This window comes from Myotis yumanensis, unplaced genomic scaffold (genome assembly GCF_028538775.1).
Source record: "Myotis yumanensis isolate MYYU_CA2020_CCGP unplaced genomic scaffold, mMyoYum1.0.hap1 SCAF_3, whole genome shotgun sequence".
NCBI lineage: Eukaryota > Metazoa > Chordata > Mammalia > Chiroptera > Vespertilionidae > Myotis > Myotis yumanensis.
In genome coordinates, this window is record NW_027223754.1 from 209,532,733 (window position 1) to 209,559,815 (window position 27,083).

At 42.0% G+C, this 27,083-nt stretch overlaps 1 protein-coding gene across 4 annotated transcripts in view; it reads left to right on the forward strand.

Moving 5' to 3' along the window:
• Window positions 1-27,083, forward strand: part of TNRC6B (trinucleotide repeat containing adaptor 6B) — a 229,884-nt gene that overhangs the window by 145,704 nt on the left and 57,097 nt on the right. For all 4 annotated transcript variants that reach the window (XM_070411172.1, XM_070411174.1, XM_070411170.1 and 1 more), the window contains 4 exons: window positions 4,926-5,013; window positions 12,246-12,267; window positions 20,308-20,649; window positions 23,096-25,435. In XM_070411172.1, the coding sequence (XP_070267273.1) occupies window positions 4,926-5,013; window positions 12,246-12,267; window positions 20,308-20,649; window positions 23,096-25,435 (2,792 nt within the window). The remainder of the gene's footprint in view (window positions 1-4,925; window positions 5,014-12,245; window positions 12,268-20,307; window positions 20,650-23,095; window positions 25,436-27,083) is intronic.

The following is a 27,083-nucleotide window of genomic DNA, read 5'->3' on the forward strand; positions in this document are numbered from 1 at the left end:
GCATACTCATCCTGATTGGCTGGTGGGCATAGCGGAGTGACACTAATTTGCATGTTTCTCTTTTATTAGTGTAGACTAGAGGCCTGTGCCCTCTCACAGTCTGGGACCCCTTGGGGGATGACCACCTGCTGGCTTAGGCCCGCTCCCCAGGGAATTGGGCCTAAGCTGGCAATCAGACATCCCTCTGGCAGGCTGGGAGCCCTTGGGGGATGTCCACTTGCCAGCGGGGAGCAGGCCTAAGCTGCAGTCGGACATCCTTAGTGCTGCTGAGGAGGCGGGAGAGGCTCCCACAACCACCGCTATACTGGCAGCTGTCAGTCTGACTTGTGGCTGAGCAGAGCTTCTCCTGTGGGAGCACACTGACCACCAGGGGGCATCTCTTGCATTGAGCGTCTGCCCCCTGGTGGTCAGTGTGTGTCATAGCGACCAGTCATTCCCAGTGGTTCTGCTGTTAGGGTCAATTTGCATATTACCCTTTTATTATATAGGATAGAGGCCTGGTGCACGGGTGGGTGCTGGCTGGTTTGCCCTGAAGGGTGTCCTGGATCAGGGTGGGGGTCCTGCTGGGGTGCCTGGCCAGCCTGGGTGAGGGGCTGAGGGCTGTTTGCAGGCTGGTCCCACCCCCTTCAGGCTGGGGGTCCCTACTGGGGTGCCTGGCCAGTCTGGGTGAGGGGCTGAGGGCCGTTTTCAGGCTGGCCAAGCCCCCCGGCAATGGAAGCTCCCAGTCTCTCCTTTTTTTTTTAATTCTGGGATTTATTTACCTTCTATAATTGAAACTTTGTTGCCTTCAGTGGAGCTCAGAGCCCCAGGGCAGGCGGGAATCTTGGCTTCCTGCTCGCTCCAGCTCCGTGGCCACGGCCTGCTGAAAGCAGGTATCTGGGGTTTATTTATCTTCTATAATTGAAACTTTGTTGCCTTCAGTGGAGCTCAGAGCCGGCCGGGAAGCTTGTCTTCCTCCATCACTGGAGCAACCAAGCCTCCTGCTCGCTCCAGCTCCGTGGCTGCCGGCCACCATCTTGGTTGGGTTAATATGCATATAGACGCTCTGATTGGCTGGTGGGCGTGGCTTAAGGCATAGCAAAGGTATGGTCAATTTGCATGTTTGTCTTTTATTAGATTAGATTACCTCTGCCTGGGCAGACACTCATTTCCCAGATAGTTTTCTCCATTTAGGTCTCTACTCAGATATAAACACCTCAGAGAGGCCGTTGGTGAACATCTTATGTAAAGTATCCCAACCTCTTCCCCGTCCTTTCCCTTTCAGTCACTCTCTGGTCCCTTTCTCAGTTTTATATTCTTCATGTCATTTGTAATGATTTCCTGGCACTGCCTGTTTGCTTTGTCTCCTGTCTAGAATGTCAGCTTCCTGAGGGCAGGGACTGTCTCTCTCTCACCCAGTGTTTCCTCCCCAGTGCTTAGGTCAGTGCCTGAAATGCAGTAGTAACTCGGTGTATGTTTGTTAAATGATTTAGTTATTTGCTTTGAGGCTTTTCTTTTGAATACATTTCCCAGGTTTAGCTTATAGGATCCCCTTCAACTGGCCTTTCTATGACCATTTGACCTGTCTCATCATTTTTTGAACATTTTCTTCTTGACAAGCAAGTAGTCCAGGCTCATCTTGTACTTTCCTTGCCCTAACCTCCAGATAAGCTCTTTTCCAAAGAACTCTATTTTTTAGTCAATAATGGTATTTAGAAGCCACAATCTGGATGCTAGGTATGTTCATTGGTATTTGGATGTTTGTTCCTCAAGTAATAGAGCTAGGGTGTGTGTGTGTGTGTGTGTGTGTGTGTGTGTGTGTGTTTGCGCGCGCAGATATATTCCTCACTTACGCACAAGGGATATGTTCCAAAATTCCTGAAACCATGGAGAGTGCCAAACCCTATAAATTCTATGTCTTTTCCTAGATACACTTTTTCACTTAACCCATGTACTTTACGGCTTCTCTTCAGCATGTTGGAATTGCTAACATCACTAACCTGTGCTTTGGGGCCATTATTAAGTAAAATAAGGGTTACTTGAACCCAAGCACTGTGCTACAATGACAGTCGATCTGATTACTCAGGCAGCTACTAAGTGATTATTAACATGCAGGTAGCTCAGAGTATATTAAAAAAAAAAACAGGAGTTCATGCCAATAATTAATTCTGACCCAACTCCACAGGGTGCATTCTCTCTTTTCATTTTGGTAACTCCTTTTGCAATAGTGAGAAACCTAACTTTCACTATCCTTAATATATTTATTTAATTTTCTTATTTTTTTTACAGAGAACATTTTACTTTTTTGCTCTTCACCATTAATCCCCTCTATACCTTCAACTATATTTATTTAATGATCAGACACCCTTTGTGTAACCAATCCTGCATCACCGCCACCTAGATGCCTTCCCTGCATGGATGCCTTCTTCACCCTGCTTGGGCTCTGCCTCAGCATTGGGATATTTTAAAGCTCCCCAAACAATGCTAATGTGCAGCTAAAATAGAGTACAACTCAGTTAGAAAAAAGTGAACCCCACACAATGTGATCCTTTATTAAGTGAAGGGCAGATTTTTAATTCAGGTTTGGTTTTAGAAAATAAATTCTTCCGAAGGAAGTGAAATTTAAAGAGAAGACTCAATTCTACCAGTATACACAGTGAAAGATCAGAGTGAAAGCACAGCCTGTCTCCTGGAAAGCTTTGTAAAATATTTGTTTTGGAAGTAAATCTGCTTGTAGTGAACATGAATTTCAATTCCTTTCCCTAAATTACCTGTTCATAGGAAAAAATACTTGAAAAGGTTAGTTGTTTTTTAAGAATGTATCTCATTAAAGACTTACCGCTTCTTTTACATTGCATTTTATAAATGAACTTTTAATTTTAGAGTAGATTTAGAAAAATGCAACTTAATACTTTTTAAAGCATCGTTTATTTAAGTAGGAGATATTCATGCTGTGTTTGCTTTTTCTCAGTAATCAGTTGCACTTTAAAATACGAAAACCAAGTTATAGTATCTGAGTCACAAGGAACCCCATCTTCTTCCACTCGCATCTAGAGGAAGCAAGAGGCTCTAGGAACCAAATATAACAGGATCTGTGGTCAGCCTGCCTTAGGTGGTCAACATCCATCTTGCCAGTTTTTGTAACTCCATTTTCTTAATGCATGGCTGCAAGAGGGTTTTCACCAAGAGCTCCACAATGAGATTAATGTACACATAATCTGACTCCAAAGAAATCCAGCTCTAAACCTAAGAAATTTCAATAAAATCTTTTTCATGATTGTAGTTTTAAAGTTTTCATGGAAGTTACCTGTAGAGTGTGAATCGTGCACATTTTGTATATTTATGATGTTATACAAGGAGAAAATGTGAATGTGGGCAGAGCCACTGAAAACTTGACATCTAGGTAAAACATTTTTTTTCTGTCATTGCTGTTTGATTTATGTAAGTACAGCATTAATTACATATTCATGAGAGCTCACTTGGGGTTGGTCCTCAGTTCCTTCTGTATGGGTAAAGTGATTTCCACTCCCCAAACTTGAGTCCTTCAGGAACCATCTTTGTGATTTTTGCCACATATGCAAACTTTTACCTTAACATTTCTCTTAACTTATCTGACTTTTAGCTTTTTCCTAGATAATATCTGTGAAACCATGAATTTGATGTATTGATCCCCTAAAATCACCAGTACTGTTTGGTACTTGGGGACCTGGGAACTACCGGTATATCTCCAGCTTGCCTTCAAATTCTGAAATTCAATAAACAAGCATCTGGGGTCTCCTGACTTGAACTTTGAAGTTACAACAGTGGTTGCTTATGCATTTTTCCCAGTTGACACATAATAATGAAAGTTGGCATATCTATACTAATAATAGGGTAATATGCTAATTAGACCAGGTAAACCGGACATCTTCCAGTCATCTGGTCCTCCTTTTGGACAAATCCATGGTAGCGGGGACTGAGGCAGAGGCGGTTAGGGGTTATCATGCCAGCAGGGGAGCAGTTAGAGGTGATCAGGCCAGCAGGGGAAAGCAGTTAGGGGTGATCAGGCCAGCAGGGTTAGGGTGGTTAGAGGTGATCAGGCTGGCAGGCAGAGGCGGTTAGGAGCCAGCAGTCCTGGATTGCAAGAGGGTGCAGGCTGGGCTGAAGGACACTCCCCTCCCCCCCCTTCCTGTGCATGAATTTCATGCACCGGGCCTCTAATATATATAAAATATTATATTAGAATACATGTTGGGTTATATTCTGTAATATATTAGAATAAATATTAAATTTTAAAGTTACTTTTCAAATATGAGGTTTAAATTACATTATCTTAGTTTCTTGAGATTCATCACATTTCTTTAAATAAGATGTTTATTATTATGTATCATTTTTATTTTAATTGAGGAGAGCAAAACCTGATTGTCCTGTTTCAGGTGTGCCAGGAAGAGGCCCGGTGCACAAACTGTGAACTCACCCAATAAAAAGTACCTGATATATAGGACACTCAGCCTTAAAAACACAAGATATATGACATAGAGTATTATGTTAATCACTCTGAAAATGTTTTGGGAAACATCTAAATTATAAATACCTTTGTGCCATAGTTGAATTAGTATAGTCTATGTTATTTGTGAAGAATATTGCCAGAAGAAGCCAATTGGATATTGTCATATATTCACATCACGTTCTTTGATGAATGGAAATACATTAATCGTGTGTGTGTGTGTGTTCTTTTAGGAAGATCTCAAAAAAACTCACTTTAATGGACTTCTTTGAAGCCAAACTTAATGTCATGTTTTGCAAAAGGGGCAACAAATCAAAATTAGGGATAACTAAATGTGGTTTTTGCATTCTCTCAGTTTAAATAAAATACAGTGTTCTACTCCGTCACAGAGATGAATTGTTGCATTACACACCATCTACAAGCAGATATTTAACTTTCTGGTCTTACATTACTTTAACAGAGAGAAGGAGCAAGAAAGGGAAGAACAGTTAATGGAAGACAAGAAAAGGAAGAAAGAGGATAAAAAGAAAAAAGAAGCCACTCAGAAGGTGGGTTTATTCAGTTAAGTCTAATAATACTTCAGCTGATTTTATTAAAACAGCAATAAACAATACAATAAACCTTCGATATAATGGGCTAATTTGGACAAGAGTGTGTCCACTAAAGTCAAAAGTCCGTTATATAATAAAGTTGGTTTTCTGAATGCGTATGTTAAAAATTTGACAAATTAGTTTACATGTTTTTACTTATGTAGACACATTTGTGTAATTAAAATTAAGTATGCATGAAAAGTTTAAATTCACAGAAAAGTTTTCTATATATATTATAGTATTTTTAAATTTTTACTGAATAGGTCTAGTAATGCATGCATTCATTAATCACCACAAATAAACAAATGCACACAGCTGAGGTGTGGCCTAGCACAGGTCTGAACATCAACAGGCTCAAGTTAAACTGCTACAGAGGGAGCCAGCTTATCTCAGATGCCTAAGCCCGGCCCAATCAACTGTGCCAGGAAACAAGTTAGAATAAGGCAGCTCTGAACAGCACATCTTGAATGAAGCTGCAGCAAAGGGAGGTATAAAGAGTTAGGGGTGCCGAAACCGGTTTGGCTCAGTGGATAGAGCGTCGGCCTGCGGACTGAGGGGTCCCGGGTTCGATTCCGGTCAAGGGCATGTGCGTTGGTTGCGGGCACATCCCCAGTGGGAGATGTGCAGGAGGCAGCTGGTCGATGTTTCTCTCTCATCAATGTTTCTGGCTCTCTGTCCCTCTCCCTTCCTCTCTGTAAAGAATCAATAAAATATATTAAAAAAAAAAAAAAAAAAAAAAAGAGTTAGGGGTACTAGACACAGTCCCATGAGGGCCCATGATCTTTTCTTTTGTAGTTAATCTTTGATACTAGCTAAAGAGATATCACAACAAGAAATTGCAAAGCCTAATTCAAAGTTCTGGCCATTTTAATAAGCTGCTATGTAATCTGACTAATCAATACAGCCATTTGACAATTGAAACATACCAGATGAGCTCCAAAAACATCACCTCTGTGATGCCAAACTCAGTTTTCCTCCTCCTCTAGATTTGGTTCATAGAGTGAAGCTATGTCCTAAAGTTCTTTTTTTATACAGTGGGGCCTTGACTTATGAGTTTAATTCATTCCGTGACGGAGTTCATAACTCAAATTACTCGTATGTCAAATCAAAAAGTGAAGGTGTGAGACAGGTGATGCTGGGCTGATGATGTGGCGTTCACTATGACGTTCGCTGCTCCAACTAGTGGTGAGGTATCTGAAGCTGGCTCGTAACCTGAATTTTAGCTCGCAACTCAAAGCAAAAAATCGGCCGAGAGACAGCTTGTATCTTGAAAAACTCGTTAGTCGGGACACTTGTAAGTCAAGGCCCTACTGTAATTACAGTAGAGGCCTGGTGCACAAGAATTTGTGCACTCGGGGGGGGTCCCTCAGCCCGGCCTGTGCCCTCTCGCAGTCTGGGACCCCTTGGGGGATGTCCATCTGCTGGCTTAGGCCCGATCCCCCCCTCTGGCAGCCTGGGAGCCCTCAGGGGATGTCCACTTGCCAGCGGGGAGCAGGCCTAAGCTGCAATTGGACATCCTTAGTGCTGCTGAGGAGGCTGGTGAGGCTCCTGCCACCACCGCTATGCTGGCAGCCGTCAGCCTGGCTCGGGGCTGAGCAGAGCTCCCCCTGTGGGAGCACACTGACCACCAGAGGGCATCTCTTGCATTGAGCGTCTGTCCCCTGGTGGTCAGTGTGTATCATAGTGACCAGTCATTCCCAGTGGTTCTGCTGTTAGGGTCAATTTGCATATTACCCTTTTATTATATAGGATAGAGGTCTGGTGCACAGGTGGGGGCAGGGGGCTGGTTTGCCCTGAAGGGTGTCCTGGATCAGGGTGGGGGTCCTGCTGGGGTGCCTGGCCACCTGGGTGAGGGGCTGATGGCTGTTTGCAGGCTGGTCAAGCCCCCCAGTGGGGACCCTCACCCCATGGGCATTTGGCCAGCTTGGGTGAGGGGCTGAGGGCTGTTTTCAGGCTGGCCACAGCCCCTTCATGGTGGGGGGCCCTACTGGGGTGCCTGGCCAGCCTGGGTGAGGGGCTGAGGGCCGTTTTCAGGCTGGCCACGGCCGTGGGCTGGAAGCAGGTATCTGGGATTTATCTTCTATAATTGAAACTTTGTAGCCTTGAGTGGAGCTTAGGACCTGCAGGGCAGGCGGGAAGCTTGGCTTCCTTCATTGCCGGGGGCAACCCAAACCTCCTGCTTGCTCCAGCTCCACTGCCGCTGCCATCTTAGTTGGATTAATTTGCATATTTGCTCCTGATTGGCTTGTGGGCATGGCTTGTGGGCGTGGCTTGTCGTTGTAGCAGAGGTACAGTCAATTTTCATGTTTCTCTTTTATTGGATTAGATTGTTCTCTCTGTTGAATTGAATGCTGGGTTTTTATTATGTAATAAACTGGTATATTCTGGATTCATACATATTTTTTAATAAAAATGGCATTCACACTATTTAAAAAAACAAACTGCAGCAGAAAGTCACACCCCTTGACAATAAAACCAGTTACCATGCTCAAGATGTGGTGTGATCACATGCTAATCATTCGCCAGGCTTTGTTTAAAAGTTGTGACTCTTGATTTAAGTATGTAGACGATAGTTATAGATATGTAATATTTATGTCAGCAAAATTACTGGTATTTTTTCCAACATATGACCTATTCACTAAAATTTGTTAAAAATAACAGTGAATTAATAACAACAAATAACCTATTAATTATAAGCAAATCTTGGTTAAAAACATTTTGTAACTAACAGGTGTTGATTTTCACATGTGACATATGGACCGGAAGTTTTGTTCATTAAATCAAGTTCCACAAAATCAAGGGTTTACTATATTGAAAAACGCAAGACATTTACTAACACTTAAATTCTTCTCATATTTCCTTATTTGTGTCATAATTAATCTCCATTTTCTTAAGCAAGCTTATACCATAGAATAACTTCAAAGTTACGGCAGTTTGCTCTTCTTCTGGCCACCTCCAGCATTGTCATTTATATGATCCTGCCTTTTGATAATCGCATAAAGAAACCTCCCTCCTAGAGGATCTGATGGGCCTGCTTAATTAGTGTTTTGGGGAAGAGAGCATTGCATAGCTTTGAGGGATTTGGGAGAAAGGAGATGCTAAAAGAATAAAAGGACAGACAGCTGTCAACTGAAAAGTCTTAGTTGAAGTGTTTGTCTCGTGGGGCTGTTGGAGTAGAGATGGTTTGAGCCCCTTCCCCGGCTCCCTTCATGGCAGAGCATGCCTGCCTGCCCTGGACATTGTCTGAGTTCATTTCCCTCACCTTGCCACTCTTTTAAGCATCACCTGATGTGGGCTTTGGCTTGGCAGGGTTGCTTTCTTTGATTCTTTTTTGGAGGCAAAATTGATTTTCCTCCTGTTCTTGTTACTACTATCTGAAGCACTTGGGAAGCAGGGGCTCCCCATGAGAGGCAGGTTTAAGGGTCCCTGCTGTGGTCCCAGGTTATTGAAGATAAGTTTAGGGAGGTGAAAACTGCTAAAAGGTTCAGAGGGAGCTGTATATTTAGAACAAACTCAAGGCAAACACAGCCAATGCTATATAAGATAAAAGGGACACTGCAAGTTTTCCCAGCATTGTTGGATATAGCATTTCCCATAATTCACTTTTCTGAATTATTGAAATTAGTTCACTTATGAATGCCAGCAGTAAAACAATATTGGAAATATTTTCTGAATTGGAATGCCTATGATCTTGCCATATTAAACCTATGAAACGTATTTTGTCTTTTCTTCATTAAAAGGAATATTGATTATTGTTTGGTGCCGTAATAGATTGCTGTGCTCTTTAAGATTTTGTCTGCTTTTAATTGTTTCTGTTTCTATTTATAGTGCTGTGCTTACCATCACATCTTCCTGCTATTAGGGTACCTGCTTCTAATGTGTTCCTTCTAACCTAAGCTTGTTAGAATTGTCTAAATTGATAGTAAAGAATTTGACTAAAATTGTTAGATAATGACCCGGATGCTTTTTAAATACTTTCTTTTGGATGTGCAGCCACATTCCATTGAGGTTGCAAATAAGCAGGTCCACCCACCCACCATACAGTGTTAAGGGCATTGCCCCCGTGCCCCACACATGCTGACCCTCCAACTGGAGTGATGGGAGAGTGAACCTCAGTGAAGGCTTCCTTTCCGTTAGGGCATTCGCATTTTATTTACTAACCTGGTATAAAAATCGTATTTTGTAGCTATGGGAACGGATAGTTAATAGGCTGGACATTAGGGAACTTAAGCAAAGGCTGTGAACAAGAAGATGCCAACTAGAGCAGCTGACTAGAATATGTGCAGTTCATTCTCGTCCTTCTGTAGATAATCGTGTTCTCTTAACTTGAAAATGTCAATATCTAGAAACAATTAATACAGAATGCATCTGTAAACTTTCATTGTGGATTCTACTAATGGAAAAATGATCAGAATTAAAGATGGTATGGATTTATTCAAGAGTGAACTGGGGCCCTGGCCCGGTAGCTCAGTTGGCTAGAGCACTGTCCCAATACACCAAGGTTGCAGGTTCAGTCCCCTGGTCAAGGCACATAAAAGATCAAGCAGTGAATGCATAAATAAGGGGAAAGGCAAAGCAGTGTTTCTCTCCTCTCCCCTCCTCCCCCCCCCCCCCCCCCCCATCTCTCTACCTATCTATCAAATCAGTAAATTTTAAAAAAATTTTAAAGAGTGAATTGGGATTATTTATGCAGAGAATGTAGTTTATTCAGCTGGATGGTCTATCTCTGTGTGCTTGTATCTGCATCAAAAATTGATTAAGTTTTGGGAAAATCACCATAAGTAAAATTTCAAATGGTTAATTCGGACCAATAAAAAGTCAGTCATTTTGTTCAAAAAATATTCTAGATTGGCTGACATGGGATCTAGGCCAACACATGGCCTTTGATATTATTTTATCATACTGAACTATTGTGAAATTTCAGAATGAAATTATGATTTAGCAGTTTTAAGGAGAGAACAAAAAGCTTACCATGTAATTGTCTTAGTAATTTTCAACTTTATTATAGAGATGACACCTCAGCTGGGAGGCATAAAATGTGCTATGATGCAAAGAATTGTGTAGAACGTGCCAGAGGTTCTATTATGTAGTCCTTCATTCAGTCAATCAGCAAACATTTGTGGTTCTTTTTTAGCATTTCCACATCTATTTTGCTGCCTAGCCCATTGCTTTATAATCACTTCTTTGCTTTTGTCTTCCCCATTAGACTGTAAGTTTCTCAAGATTTTATTCATATTTACATTTCCAGTAACTAGGATAGTGAGTGCCTGGTGCATAAGGGTCACTCAGAAAAATATTTGATAAATGAATAGTCAAGAATGAGTGCTGGCAACATAATTTTCTTGAAGAATTGACTTTTAAACCTAAATTAAATTATTTTGACACAGAAATTAAACATGATCGTTTCCCATTGTGTTCAATGTTTGTGGCAGTTTTTTCTTTCTAGAGCTATCACTGAGTAAACTGTTAAATTTCCATTCATGAGAGAGGTGTCACAGAAGGATTCCATTAACCTTCGTTAGGCTGATGCTGCTAAAGGATCATTGTTCAGTGTTGGCAGAACACATGCTTTGATCATCCAGCTTTTCATCATCTGGGGGACATCTCTTTTAACAGAACCCACATCATAAGACACATCGACATTATTTGGGTTTGTTGCTTACACTTGGGGAAGACATTGACTTTCTGTATAACTGATCTTCATAATGGCATTCTAAGAAATATTTACAACAGTATAAACCTTAAATTGCTGTAAGGAATTGGTATGTGGATACAAATCTGTTCATTCTTGGATAAATGGGGTTATACAAAAAGCATACAGTTGAATTGAGCTCTGTAACAATTAGTACTAGGAAACACTGTCTACCAGAAATTCAGTACCGTAGAATTAGCTTGTCTTTTAATGCAAGAATGTAAAAAACACTCCAGGAGGTCACACAAGTAGATTGTTTCATTCAGATTCAATGTCTGACACCGGTGTGCTGGAATCTATTGTGAAATGGGCTGTTTCGCTACAGGACATAACCCTCCAAAGATGAGCATGTTTTTATGAACACCTATGGCAGTAATTTAGTATGATTAGTAGTCACAAATAATCAAATCTCTTCTACATGAATATTTTTATTGTGAAAGTCAGAGACACAATATAAAAATGCTTTGGAAGATTAACTCTTGGGAAAGGGATTCAAAATTACCTATGATCTCAATAATGTAAGATTAACACAACTGGAATTCTGGAGCACTTTTTTTGAGTATTTTCTTTAGGATATTTTTTTATGCATGCCCGTTGGTGGTTTTGTTTTAGTATTATAGGGCATGTATAATTAGGCACCCTTCTTTATTTTCCTCTCTTATTAGCAGGAACAGTTTTTCATATGCCTCCCAATCATAATTTTCCAAACTCTCTAATAGCCCATCATTATATTCAGCCTGTCCAACCTTTTAGGTTAATCACTTTCAAAGATATATCAGTGACTATATTAAAAAAATACTTTTAACAAAGGAATCTTTATTTGTTCAAAATTTACATATTTCACTTTTGCTGTATTTCATACTGATTTACATAAACTTTGATAAAAATAGCCAACATTTATTGAACGTTGGCATAGCATATCTGTTTAATCTTTACAACAACCTTTTGCAAGCAGATGCTGTTATTATCTCCAGTCAACAGATAAATAGAAAACTCAGATCGAACAGCCAGGAAGTAGCACAGCTTGATTCTGAATCCTGTTCTCCTACCATGCATGACCTCTGATGCCTTTGGTGATGGGCCTCGGAACTTTTGCTTTCTAGATTTGAGATCAAGTGTGTGAGTCCATACCCACAGGGGAATCTTTTTGTCCCTCTGGCGAATTTAGTTTCTGGGCCACATCCACGTGCTTTTCTTGAGTCATTAACAATCAAAATGGCAAACAGCATTCCTGGTTCAAGGACTTCATCATTTAATGAGAGTGGAATGCTTTTTGTTCTAACTTTTAGTGTCCTTCATAATGATGCCATGTAAGTTATGATGGCCACTGTTTTTAGAAGGATGTCTGAACTGACTCGCAGCGTCTTTTTCTGGATTTTTAACTATGTCTGCGTATCTGGTAGCTGGAATTACTTGAGTTACTGGAATTAAAGTTGTCTTATAATATCAAATTAGAAAGCAAATCTCATTGACTTATATCTCTTCATTTATTTTGCAGGTCACGGAACAAAAAACCAAAGGTAAATTGGGTTTTGTTTTTCCTTTTTAAGTCATTAGAACCTTTTGTGTTTAGATTTTACACCCTTGCTGACTTGAGCCTCCAATGCACTTGAAAAGTGAGAGTGGGTATAGAGTAATTAAAGTTGGTTGTTTGAAGTCACTGAAGAGCAGTAGTGACAAAGAAAAAGTACTTGTCATGGTGTTTGTAATGGCCTTTGTAGTAGCCTTACATTTTTTCAGGAAGTAAAAAAGTTTAGAAAAAGTGATACTTGTTTTGAAAGCATATGGGTCACGATTTTGAACTCAACCTTTTCAAAACTCTTCTTCCATCATTTTTTTTTTTTTAAGTGAAAATTCTGGAGAGAACAGGACAGGGATTTCTGTTGCAAGTTATATGAAGGCATGGTCCTCCTACCCAGGTAACAGATAATAAAAAGCACTTCAGGTAGAAGCTAATATCGCCCATTTTTGGATATTTAGAATTGAGTTTCTGGGATTGATGCAGAAGATTTAACAGGGGTGAAGGGTAAGGTTAGAAATTAAAAGATAGACTACTTAATGGAGGGATTTAGACATAGCAATTTAGCTTTGTTAAAAAACTATTCAGGTGATGGTTGTCTCGATGGGCATTATCTATGAAATGATTAGTTTATAAAAGCTAACCTGACCTTAGATGCGTTAGTAAAAATATGGTATCTAGAAAGGGATGTTCAGTTCCCGTAATAGGCACCACACTATGGAAAGAACAGAGACAAACCTTTGTGGACAGTGTGGCATCTGGGCCAGATTGGTTAAGAAATGTGAACCTATGTCACCTCTAGGAAAGTTAAACACCCAGGGATATTTAACCCCCAGGGGAAGGCTTCCCACCGGGGGAAGATCAGTAACTGTCTTCAAAGATTTAAGGGCTCCTCTGGTGCCTAACACTTAGCAGTTCCTTGGTAGATGTCTGCTGGATGTTTTGTTCATTTAGACCCATTCTTATCCCAAAAGTACCAATGATGAGTGAAAGCAACACAGAAAAGCTTCCAGCTCAATATAAATTTTTAAAATTTACATATTGTTGTCCAGAACAGTAACTCATAACCTTTACCTTTTTGGGACATACCTGCAGGACAGCATCTTTCCATTAGTATACCTGGGGTGATGGACCATTGCAGTGCATTGGTCACAACTCTGTTTTTTGAGCTTATTCTAGAAGGCATATTACAGTGAGTGCATGTTGGTGGTTGGGATAATTTTGAGTTTACTCTAATTTATTGATATATGAGGTGGGGGTTTTCCCCAGGTAAGTAATTTACAAACTAAATTACTTGCAGTATCCTTCACACCTTGAAGAGACACCTGTGTGTTGTAACACTGTGGTAGGAGCTATTTCTTCAGGGATGGAACTGGCTTTCTCTAGGGAGTGAATGAATGTGAGGTATTATAAGACATGTGGCTCAGATAGGTGGCCCAAATGAGAGGTAATGAGGATTTGAACCTGTTTAGGAGCAGTGGTGGTAGAAAGATGCTTTGGTTCAGTAGAATATAATGGTGATTATGCCCCAACCGGTTTGGCTCAGTGGATGGAGCGTCGGCCTGCGGACTGAAGGGTCCCAGGTTCGATTCTGGTCAAGGGCATGTACCTTGGTTGCGGGCACATCCCCAGTAGGGGACGTGCAGGAGGCAGCTGGTCGATGTTTCCCTCTCATCGATATTTCTAGCTCTCTATCCCTCTCCCTTCCTCTCTGTAAAAAATCAATAAAAAATATTTAAAAAAAAAAAAAGAATATAATGGTGATTAGATAATGGACACCTTCCAGGTTTCTGACTTGAGCAGCTGGTTGGATAATGACTCCATTCCTTGAACCAGATGATAATGGGAGGGGCGCAGGGTAACAAGTTTGAGGGTGACAGGAAGGGTGGAAGAGTTCTGAGTTGGAGATAGTAATTTGGGAAAGATTTTTACATAGTGGTAGTTAAAGCCTAAGCTTGGGATTGTTTGTGGTCAAATAACTTAAATATGGGAAGGGTGCAGGCCTAACCTTCACATTAAGATTTTTTTTACCTTATGACCAAATGCAGCTGCCATCTTGCAACTCTTATTAAGGGTATAGTCAAAAGCAGGAGTTGCCAGCTGTGACCCTTGAGCCGAATCTGACTCACTGCCTGCCTGTTGATGTACAGCCCGTGAGCTAGGAATGTTTTGTACATTTTTAAATGGTTGGGAAGGAAATAAAAGAACAATTTTACAACAATAAAAATGATATGAAAATTGTATTTCAGTGTCATAAAGTTTTATTGGAACACAGCCACACTTACTCATTTTATACATTGTTTGTGGCTGCTTTTTTCCTAAAAGTGCAGAAATGAATCGTCAGGACAAAGATCATATGGCTAGCAAAGTCTAAAATATTTGCTCTCTGGCCCTTTACAGAAAAAATTTACTGACCCCTGACCAAAAGTATGAGAAACCACCCTGGTCAGTGTGGCCTTCGTTGCTTGGGTGTGTCATCCTGTGCACTGAAAGGTTGCTGGTTCGATTCCTGGTCGGGGCACATGCCCAGTTTTCGGGCTTGATCCCCAGTATAGGGGCGTGCAGGAGGCAGCAGATTGATGTTCCACTGTCACATTAATGTTTTCTCTCTTCCTCTCCTTTCCTCTCTGTCTAAAACTCAATTAAAAAAAAAAAAAATCTTAAAAAAAAAAGTATAGCCGAACCGGTTTGGCTCAGTGGATAGAGCCTTGGCCTGCAGACTCAAGGGTCCCGGGTTCGATTCCGGTCAAGGGCATGTACCTTGGTTGCGGGCACATCCCCACTGGGGGTCGTGCAGGAGGCAGCTGATCAATCTCTCTCATCGATGTTTCTAGCTCTCTATCCCTCTCCCTTCTTTTCTGTAAAAAATCAATAAAATACAAAAAAAAAAAAATAGACACAAACTTATTTAAAAAAATAAAAAATTCTTTAAAAAAAAGTATGAAAAACCTGCAAAAAGGAAGAGAGAAAATCTAAAGAGTGAGCTGGAGTCTTACAAAAACAAAGAGGAAGGGAATAGCCAGTAATGTCAAGTTGAAGAAAAGGTCCAGTGAGTGCCCATTAGATCAGCGGGCGCCAACCTTTCAGACCTCATGGACCACCAGTGGTCCATAGACCACCAGTTGGCAACCACTGCATTAGACAGCAGTGAAGGTCACTGTGATTTAATGAGGAGAGAAGCTCCTAGGGGAGATGTTAGGGCAAAAGCCAGTGTACATTGAGTTTGGGGAGTGAGTGGAAGGTAAAGAGATGGAGACGGTGCTTAGAGGTTACTGAAAATTGTTCAACACGCATGGGCCACTCACAGTGTGTCATTAATCTTTGAGATTTTTTTTTTGTACTACATTTTAACTGATTATTCTTCACAAGAAATTTTCAGTCTAAAATAATGTCTTTTCTAGGGCTTGTTTGTATTTACTGCTTTTAAACATTTTTTATTTTATTTTTTTTTCTTTTTTTTTTTTTAATTAAATTTTTATTGTTCAGATTACATTTGTTCCTCTTCCCCCCCCATAACTCCCCTCCTTCCAGTTCCCGCCCCACCCTCCGCCCTCACTCCCCACCCACTGTCCTCATCCATAGGTGCACGATTTTTGTCCAGTCTCTTCCCGAATCTCCCATTCCCCTTACCCCCCCAAAAATAGTCAGTCCATTCCCTTTCTATGTCCCTGATTCATTATAATCACCAGTTCATTCTGTACATCAGATTATTTATTCACTTGATTCTTAGATTCACTTGTTGATAGATGCATGTTTGTTGTTCACAATTTGTATCTTTACCTTTTTCTTCTTCCTCTTCTTAAAGGATACCTTTCAGTATTTCGTATAATACTGGTTTAGTGGTGATGAACTCCTTTAGCTTTTCCTTGTCTGTGAAGCTCTTTATCTGACCTTCAGTTCTGAATGATAGCTTTGCTGGATAAAGTAATCTTGGTTGTAGGTTCTTGGTATTCAGCACTTTGAATATTTCTTGCCATTCCCTTCTGGCCTGCAAAGTTTCTGTTGAGAAATCAGCTGACAGTCGTATGGGTATTCCCTTGTAGGTAACTGACTTTCTTTCTCTTGCTGCTTTTAAGATTCTCTCTTTGTCTTTTGCTCTTGGCATTTTAATGATGATGTGTCTTGGTGTGGTCCTCTTTGGATTCCTTTTGTTTGGGGTTCTCTGCGCTTCTTGGACCTGTAAGTCCATTTCTTTCACCAGGTGGGGGAAGTTTTCTGCCATTATTTCTTGAAATAGGTTTTCAATATCTTGCTGTCTTTCATCTTCTGGCACCCCTATTATTCTGATGTTGGTACGCTTGAAACTGTCCCAGAGGCTCCTTACACTATCTTCACACTTTCGGATTCTTTTTTCATTTTGCTTTTCCAGTTGGGTGTTTTTTGTCAAATCTTTGGTTTGATTCTTGTGCTCCTCTGGTCTGCTATTGGGTATAATATTCTTTATTTCAGTCCGTGTATGCTTACTTTCTAATTTCTTTATCGTAGCATCGAGGGTCTCATTAGTTTTCGTGAGGCTCTGCACAAATTTATGGCAAGCCCTCAAAATTGCGATTCTTAGCTCCATATCCTCCATTTCTGTCATGTTTTTTTGTCTCCGCATCTTTTATGCTTTCTTGGTGCACCCCCTTGTGGTCTTTGTGCGCAGTCTTGTTCTAGCCAAGCCTTAATTGTTGTAGTTAACACTAGAGGGATTTGACCACCAGGCCGACTGGCTGCAGGAAACAGCTGTGTGGAAAACGTCTGCCTTCTGGGGAGGCGCTAATCCAGCCTTTGCCTGAGGCGATCGGCAAATGGCTGTGCGCAGGGTTTGGGCGGGGCGGGATCCACAGGGCGGGCGGAGGGAGCAGTTATGGCCGCTCTCAGTCCCGTTCCCAGAGGCTCTGCTTCTCAGAACCCCGGCAGCCGCTGCAAACCTCGGAGAGAAAGCTGCCCTCAGGTTCCAACTGATGCCGGATAATCCCGCTTCTCCCGTTTGAGTCTGGGTCCCTAGAGACTCGCCCGGATCTGGAGCCCAGAGTCTGAGACTCACTCCCGACCGAAAACGACAACCGCGCCCTCAGCCACCAGCCCACTTTGCGCGCGCACCTCGGTACCTTTGTATTTTCCACACTGCGCCGCCTCTGAGCCTCGGTTTGCTGTTCTCTTTCCTTCTAGTTGTAGAGTCTCTCTTCAGCCAGCTTTCCTGTGGTTCTGGGTGATGTCCGTTCCGTCTTTTAGTTGTATTTTTGAAATGGTTGTTTGCGGCAGCGGTCTCCGGTGTTTACCTACGCCGCCATCTTGGTCTCTCTATCTGCTTTTAAACATTTTTTAGGTTTTTTATGTGTGTGGGGCTTTTTTTATGTTTTAAATCCCTTTCAAGGTATTTAAAGAAAATAGTAATTTGTATTGGTTCTGCCTTTTTCAGAATATTCTTAATATTTTTATCTTTTAAAAAGTAGCATCTTATTGAAGTTTTCCAGAAATAGAGGCAATTAGAAGTTCAGACTGAGATGAGAATGGTATAAGATAATTAAGGCAACGGAAAGGGGAAAATATTCAGTCCTTAGAGTAAGTAAATGTTTTGGGGGAGTAAATGAATAATCTACAATCCATTCTATCTCTCATGTGATGATGGGGAAATGCCCTGAGGTGCTTCAGCAGGGAATGTTGCACAATGTGTGGTACCCACTAGATTTCTTTGGTTGTTCTGTGAGTATTGTAAAGTTAGTTGAACTGGTGTTCAGACCTCAATGCAGTAGGCTGGTCTTAGTGTGTCTTATTCTGTCTTCGGGGGATGAGTCAAGGCTGTAACAGACCTCGCTAACTTAAAGACTAGCCCTTTTGTAGAAGAGCAGCCTCATAGGAACCTAGCTCCTTCCATCCTAAAAACCACTTGGGAAGAATCCCCCCCAGCCTTTGCCTGCTTCTTGTGTATGCTCATGATTGGGGAAGGGGATTGAGAATGCCATGTGGTATCGAATCTTCCAGGCACAGATAGAAAATGGATCATTAAATAATTCATCTTTATTCATCAGTTTATCAATTATTTATCCATTGGCTATTATAGCAGAGGGTGCTGTGTTAAAAATATTAGACAATGACCAGTTTATTTTCTTAGGTCATATGTTTATTCTGCTCGCCATGTTTATTCTGACCTACCTTCCTTACTGGGAGGTCCAGTATAGCCTCCTGATGGACTCAGGTTAGACCCCAGGGTTGCTTTGACATTACTTCAGGCATCTGCTCCTTTCTCCTATTACTCAGAGTACTCACCAGTGTCCAATGGGTATAGATTGAGCCCCCTGATTTCTGATGATGTATCTCTCTCCTCATAAAGGAGCCAGTTCAACGAGTGACATGCTGGTCCAGCATCACTTCAGCAGTCAGAACGGTACTGCCACCAGAGCTGGCCCTAACATTACTCTGGATGTCAGGGATTTTGGCCTCAGAATCATCTGAATTATCAGGCTCAGTGATTGTTTCTGTATTACTGCCAGCCTCTATTTGCCAGGTAAATTTTCTTGGAAAGGGTGGCAGTCTTTTGGTAGGATGAAGCAAGGAAGGTACAGATCCAGAAGAACAGCCCCCGTAGGGTTGAGCCGAGCGTCCTGCAGAGTATAGCTTGACAGTCACCCAGCACATCCCCACACTTCCTTTTGCCATTTTTTAAAGTGAGCGAAAACATTAAATTATTAAAGTCAATAGGGAAAGTATCTACATGTTGAAATTTTTATTTTAAAGAGTTGGAAAAAACATTCATGATACACTTAAAATGGGAGGAGGTGGGGCAAAAGCAAAATGATTATGACATTTCTAATATTTACACACAGTGCCAAGCAAGAGTCTTTGAGTTCAGGTAGCTGTAGTAACTAACGAGTTGATTTTGTGAGCCTCTAGATCAGCAGTTCTCAACCTGTGGGTCGCGACCCCTTTGGGGGTCGAACGACCCTTTCACAGAGGTCACTTAAGACTGTTGGAAAACACATATATAATTACATATTGTTTTTGTGATTAATCACTATGCTTTAATTATGTTCAATTTGTAACAATGAAAATACATCCTGCATATCAGATATTTACATTACGATTCATAACAGTAGCAAAATTACAGTTATGAAGTAGCAACGAAAATAATTTTATGGTTGGGGGTCACCACAACATGAGGAACTGTATTAAAGGGTCGCGGCATTTGGAAGGTTGAGAACCACTGCTGTAGAGTGAGGTTCCCTCTGGCAGACCTTAAGAAAAAAGGATGGCCGAAACCGGTTTGGCTCAGTGGATAGAGCATCGGCCTGCGGACTAGAAGGTCCCAGGTTCGATTCCGGTCAAGGGCATGTACCTGGGTTGTGGGCACATCTCCAGTAGGAGATATGCAGAAGGCGGCTGACCGATGTTTCTCCCTCATCGATGTTTCTGACTCTCTATCTCTCTCCCTTCCTCTCTGTAAAAAATCAATAAAATATATTTTTAAAAAAAAAAGAAAAGAAAAAAGGATGAAAGATGTATTTCTGGCTTTTCGGGACTTAAGATCTGGTGAGGAAGAAGGGCCTGTAAAGGGAGAATTTTAATATAATACGGAAAATTCAGTGGTAAAGAGAGATGGACGGCGTGTCCCAGGAGCACAAGTGAAGGGTGCTTAGCCTACCTAGTCCAGGGACTTTGAGAAAAGTTTCTCAGAGGTAGGTCTTTAAGAATGTGGATGACAGGAAGGGCACCTTGGGCTAAAAGCCTTAAACCTTTACCAAAGACTTTGCCTAGGAACCATATGTATTGTACCCTCAGAGCTGCTGGGCAGCCCTTCGGGAAATTCCAGTATTGCTTCCCTCTCCCTCTTAGTGGAATAGAATTACATGATATTGGTGTCTTTGAATATTTGTCAGCATCACGCCCACCTCCACCCTACCTTCAGTAAACTGAAGATGCTGGCAATTTGGGAAGACCATGTATAAGGAGTAGGATTTATTGGGTTGTCTTATTGTAATTGGTCCCACGTAAACACTCTTAAAAATAATCTTTAAAAAAATGTATTTGATTTCAAAGATTGTTTCCCAATCTCTTTCAGTGCCCGAAGTGACGAAACCAAGTTTAAGCCAACCAACGGCCGCCAGCCCAATTGGCAGCTCTCCATCGCCACCAGTCAATGGTGGCAACAATGCCAAAAGGGTGGCAGTGCCGAACGGACAACCGCCAAGCGCCGCCCGCTACATGCCTCGGGAGGTGCCTCCGCGATTCCGTTGCCAGCAGGACCACAAAGTGTTACTAAAACGTGGGCAGCCCCCTCCACCATCCTGCATGCTCCTCGGGGGTGGGGCAGGGCCTCCTCCCTCCACAGCACCTGGAGCAAACCCAAACAACGCACAAGTGACGGGAACGCTGCTGCAGAGTGAGAGTGGGACTGCACCAGGTGAGGAATCGGTGTCGCCAACTTGAATTCATGGCAGCTTTAGAGAGGGAGAGCACTTTTATTGCCTGATGTGAAGTCCACAAAAAACATTCATTATAAAGACTGTTGGAGTTATTGAAAAGATGGGAAAGGATCCCAGTATGAAATGTACATCAGCATTTCTCTGCTGAAACTGGGTTTTAGTGTCCAGTGAGTGCGTGCTCTTGGCAGGAGAGGTTAATATAGCTGCTGTTTGTCATCGCTCTGGAGCCTTTCTTCCCTTCTCAGACAAGAGCGTTACAAATTTAAGCCTCCATTGTTCTATCTGTCACCACAAGTATGTGCTCCAAGTATGATTGGAAGTGGGCTAGTGCAAGGGGGTGTTCAGAAGCTTAGATGCTCATGTTTATGCTCCCAGAATGCTAGGCAGGTAGAAAGAATGGTCTCTTAGATTACTCTCTAGAATTTGGGGATTTTTAGATTTTTTTAAAGCAGTATTTCTTGGGGGGGGGGGGGGGGGCTTGATTTTGAACATTAATAAAAACTGTATGTAGATACAAGGATCTTTAGCTAAAGGGCTCTACTAGAAGTTTTGTGATTCTTTTTCTCTCCCCAGTGTGTGAATACTAAATTAACTAAACAGCTAAGGACTTTCAAATATATATTTTTAGCTCGTTAATAGATTTCAGCTCATCTCTTAAAATGTTTGTTTGTTGAGATTGTATTAAAACTCAGAACTTGAGCACCATTAAGCATTGGCAAAGGCACTGAATTGTGGTTGTTATTAGGATGCTTTATTCTAATCTAAGTTTGAGTATAGAATTGCCCAGAAAATTCTCTTACTGTCTCATGTGCAGAGTAAGGGTGGAAAGAAACCTAGGATGACATAGGCTTCATGCAGAGATAAACCCTATGCATGAGTCTTTCCTGTGGTTACCATCAGGCCAGGCCCAAAGCCCTTGGAAGGCCTCCTGGCCCTTCCTTCTTGGCCCCTTATAACCAAATACAAAAGGAAGTATGTGAGGGGCAGTGTGTCTGGCATTGATTTCTGCAGCCGGGTCTAGCCAGGCCTTGATGTGGACATGGGTCCAGTATGAGCCACAATCTCTTGTTTATATTTTTAAAACCAAGGAGGCCCCTAAATTTTAAGAATTTGAGATTCTGTGCTTCCTGATTTTATATGGCTTTATGTAATATTTTTTTCAACTTCATATTGATTTTAAGCTGCTTGGTTAAAGGAGTTAAATAAGTTTAGAAGAAATTATCAGGCTTAGCCGAAACCGGTTTGGCTCAGTGGATAGAGCGTCGGCCTATGGACAGAAAGGTCCCGGGTTCGATTCCGGTCAAGGGCATGTACCTGGGTTGTGGGCACATCCCCAGTGGGAGATGTGCAGGAGGCAGCTGGTCAATGCTTCTCTCTCATCGATGTTTCTAACTATCTATCCCTCTCCCTTCCTCTCTGTAAAAAAATCAATAAAATATATTTAAAAAAAAAAAAAGAAAAAAAGAAATTATCAGGCTTAGAACAATCATTTTCCCTCCACCAAACAAGGTAAATTCCACCAAAATATGTGCTAAACCAGACTAATTCATCAGATTAAGTTCCTTGGGCATACACACTGATTCATGCTTGTCTGCCCTTGGCATCCAGCTGGGTGACAGTTATTATTCAGGCAATGCTCACTGAGCAGCAATGGACTGGACGCTGTAGAATTCAAATGTTAGCAAGATAGGGTCTAGCAAGAGACAAGATAGGGACTCTGCCTAAAAAGCACTAACATAGGGGAGGGAAGACATGAACACAGTGTTCTAGCACTGAGCAAAATGGCTCTAGACAGGAAAAGACTATTTTTGGTTGATGATAAAAAACTTGAGTCAAAAATGTGGCACTTGAACTAGGCCCAGAAAAATGAGCAAATTTCAGTGTATGAATTTAGGAGGAAAAAACAGTAAGTGCTGATGCTAGTTGTGGAATGTCAAGTAGTATGGAATGTAGATGTCTACATAGAAATAGTGGAAGATGAGACTAGAAAAGTCACTTGGTCCCAGGTCATTGGGTATCTTGATCAAACTCCAGACCAAAGAGTTCAGCTTTATTCTTGTGCAATAAAGTGATGTGCTTTAGAAAAGTCCCTCCAGCCAGGAGTGTTTAGAGTAGGTTGGAGATGCAGAGCAAGCAGGGTGTTGTTGCATTGTCTCAATACAAGAAGGCCCTTCTCTGTCAGTAGGAATGGCAAAGGGATAGCTTTGAGAGATGGTGTGGTTAGATTTAGCAAGTACACCAACCAGGTAAGACGAAAGAGAAGATGACTAAAATAGGGGTGGTACAGTTCACTAAGACAGGCAACTGGATGGATAAGCTAGTTTGTGGGGAAATGTGACAAGTTCTCTTGGGAGTGGTTTGAGCTTGAGATGTTAATAGAGCATGCATATGTATCTGTGATTGATAAGACAATCTCTTTCCCAGAGTCAACCCTTGGAGGTGCTGCTGCTTCAAATTATGCAAATTCCACTTGGGGCCCGGGAGCCTCCTCCAACAACGGCACCTCCCCCAACCCAATTCACATCTGGGACAAGGTGATTGTAGACGGGTCTGACATGGAAGAGTGGCCTTGTATTGCCAGCAAAGATACTGAGTCTTCTTCCGAAAACACCACCGATAACAACAGTGCCTCGAACCCTGGCTCTGAGAAGAGCACTCTGCCAGGAAGCACCACTAATAACAAAGGAAAAGGGAGCCAGTGCCAGTCTGCAAGTTCTGGGAACGAATGTAATCTTGGGGTCTGGAAATCTGACCCTAAGTCTAAAGCTATTCAATCTTCCAACTCTATTGCAGAGAGCAACAATGGACTAGGAAATTGGAGGAATGTGAGTGGTCAAGATAGAATTGGACCTGGCTCTGGCTTCAGCAACTTTAACCCAAATAGCAACCCATCTGCCTGGCCAGCACTGGTTCAAGAAGGAAATTCTAGGAAAGGGGCATTGGAAACAGATACTAGTAATTCCAGTGCACAGGTTAGCACAGTAGGTCAGGCATCCAGGGAACAGCAGTCAAAGATGGAAAATGCGGGTGTTAATTTTGTTGTCTCTGGCAGAGAACAGGCTCAAATTCATAACACTGATGGACCAAAAAATGGAAACACTAACTCCTTGAACTTAAGTTCACCAAACCCCATGGAGAATAAGGGAATGCCCTTTGGAATGGGCTTGGGGAACGCCTCCAGGAGCACTGATGCCCCTTCACAAAGCACTGGAGATCGAAAGACTGGGAGTGTTGGATCTTGGGGTGCAGCTAGGGGGCCTTCTGGAACTGACACAGCCTCTGGACAAAGCAATTCTGGAAACAATGGGAACAATGGAAAAGAGAGAGAGGACTCCTGGAAAGGAGCTTCTGTTCAGAAGTCAACTGGGTCAAAAAGTGATTCTTGGGACAATAACAGGTCTACGGGTGGGTCCTGGAACTTTGGCCCTCAGGACTCTAATGACAGCAAATGGGGTGAAGGGAACAAAATGACATCTGGGGTCTCTCAGGGAGAATGGAAACAGCCGACTGGGTCTGATGAGTTGAAAATTGGAGAATGGAGTGGTCCAAACCAACCAAATTCTAGCACTGGAGCATGGGACAATCAAAAGGGCCACCCCCTCCCTGAAAACCAAGGCAATGCCCAGGCTCCCTGTTGGGGAAGATCTTCCAGCTCCACAGGAAGTGAAGTTGGAGGTCAAAGCACTGGAAGCAACCACAAAGCAGGAAGTAGTGACAGTCATAATTCTGGCCGTCGCTCATATAGGCCCACACATCCTGATTGTCAGGCTGTCTTGCAGACTCTTTTGAGCCGAACTGATTTGGACCCCAGGGTGCTCTCAAACACCGGCTGGGGCCAAACTCAAATTAAGCAGGACACGGTGTGGGATATTGAAGAGGTGCCAAGGCCTGAGGGGAAATCTGACAAAGGAACTGAGGGGTGGGAGAGCGCTGCCACACAGACCAAGAACTCAGGGGGCTGGGGAGATGCACCCAGCCAAAGCAATCAAATGAAGTCTGGATGGGGGGAGCTCTCAGCCTCTACAGAGTGGAAAGACCCCAAGAACACAGGAGGCTGGAATGACTATAAGAACAACAACTCTTCCAATTGGGGAGGGTGTCGACCAGATGAAAAGGCATCTTCCTCTTGGAATGAGAATTCCAGCAAGGATCAGGGGTGGGGAGGTGGGCGCCAGCCCAATCAAGGATGGAATTGTGGAAAGAATGGTTGGGGAGAGGAAATTGATCAAGCAAAAAACAGCAATTGGGAAAGTTCTGCAAGTAAACCTGTGTCTGGGTGGGGCGAAGGAGGGCAGAATGAAATTGGAACTTGGGGGAATGGTGGGAATGCAAGCCTAGTTTCCAAAGGTGGGTGGGAAGATTGCAAAAGATCTCCAGCATGGACTGAGACAGGCAGACAGCCCAATTCCTGGAACAAACAGCACCAACAGCAGCCACAGCAGCCACCGCCACCACAACCAGAGGCTTCTGGTTCATGGGGAGGCCCACCCCCACCACCTCCAGGCAATGGACGACCTTCCAATTGCAACTGGAGCAGCGGGCCGCAGCCAGTAACCCCTAAGGATGAGGAACCCAGTGGTTGGGAAGAGCCATCCCCACAGTCAATTAGTAGAAAAATGGACATTGATGATGGCACTTCAGCATGGGGAGACCCCAACAGCTATAACTACAAGAATGTGAATCTGTGGGATAAGAATGCCCAAGGGGGCCCAGCACCTCGAGAACCAAATCTGCCTACCCCAATGACCGGTAAATCAGCATCAGGTAGGCAGCTGCTTTTCTTGCAGGTTTTAATGAAGAAGATAAATCCTAAACTAAGGTATTTTTATTAAGCTGCATTTATTCAATTTGGCTGTGTTCTGGGAATCTTTCCTACATTAACAGAAGCTCTTTTTTTTTTATAAAATGATAGTGATAACAGATGCTAGTAGTACATTTTAATGTTCTTTCTTGGCAAAAGAAAAAGATGGTATCCCTGGGTTAGCCTCCCAAAATTATTCTTTTGCAATTGTATTGGTCTGCAGAATCCTAAAGACATATTATCTTGCTAAACAAACTATGCTCTAGATTTAAAAATAAGGAATTAAAATAGTAGCAGAAATAGACCTGATTTCCATTCTGGTTCTGCACATGGCCACATCCTCTGTGTTCTCTTTCCCCGTTGAAGGGAAGTGTTGTGTGCTGTTCTTGCAGAGGCCATCATTATGCTGTAGCAAAGCTCGGATCCGGAGGGTTTGGTCACTTTCCAGGCGATTTTAATGATCACCTTTGAAAGTAGAGTACTTTGTATAAGAGGTTGTTATCTCATGATAATCACGTGTCCACCTTATTCGACTAGGAAATACTATACCTAGGATATGAAAAGTAGTGCTGGTAGTATCATTCTTAGTTTGGCATTGTCAACTTGAATGCCCCCATAAAGCATATAGTTGAACAAACTAGAGGGATGCACTATTCAACTGCTTTTTTCCTCCCACATTTGGTTTTTTTTGTTTGTTTTTGTTTTCTTAGTTAGTATTAATCACAGTATTCCATTTTCCACTCACTCCCCAAAGTGTTCAGTGAATTTAATTATGGCCACTTAGAAAATGATTACTTTTAACTAGTTCTTTTTTATTTCAATTCAGGAAAAGAATGAGAAAGGAAATGCAGATTGTTCATTAATTCCTTGTCTAGAATAAAACCTGCTAATATATTAAAAAACAAACAAAAACTTTATCCATATAGTCGGCCCTCTGGACCCACCGGTTCCCCCATTGACAGATTTTATCCAACCACAGATCAGAAATATTGGGGGGGGCGGGGGGGGCGCGGATCTAGCATTACGTTGTTGTATACTATGTAGGCCTACAATGGTTGCATCTGTACTGAACACGTACAAACTTCTTTTCTTGTCATTATCACCTAAACAGTACAATATAACTATTTACATAGTATTTACATTGTATTAGGTATTAAAACAAATCCAGAGATGATTTAAAGAATGATGGAGAATGTGTGTAGGTTACATGCAAATATTATTCCATTCTACATGAAGGATTTTGGTTCTGGAACCATCCTCCTCAGATACCAAGGAATGACTATAGTAAAAACCTTCAAACTACAGAAAAGCAAAGGGTAATAAAAGAATCTTAGTCTCTAGGGCAGCGATTCTCAACCTGTGGGTCGCGACCCCTTTGGGGGTTGAACGACCCTTTCACAGGGGTTGACTAAGACCATCGGAAAACACATATATAATTATATATTGTTTTTGTGATTAATCACTATGCTTTAATTATGTTCAATTTGTAACAATGAAAATACATCCTGCATATCAGGTATTTACATTACGATTCATAACAGTAGCAAAATTACAGTTATGACGTAGCAATGAAAATAATTTTATGGTTGGGGGTCACCACAACATGAGGAA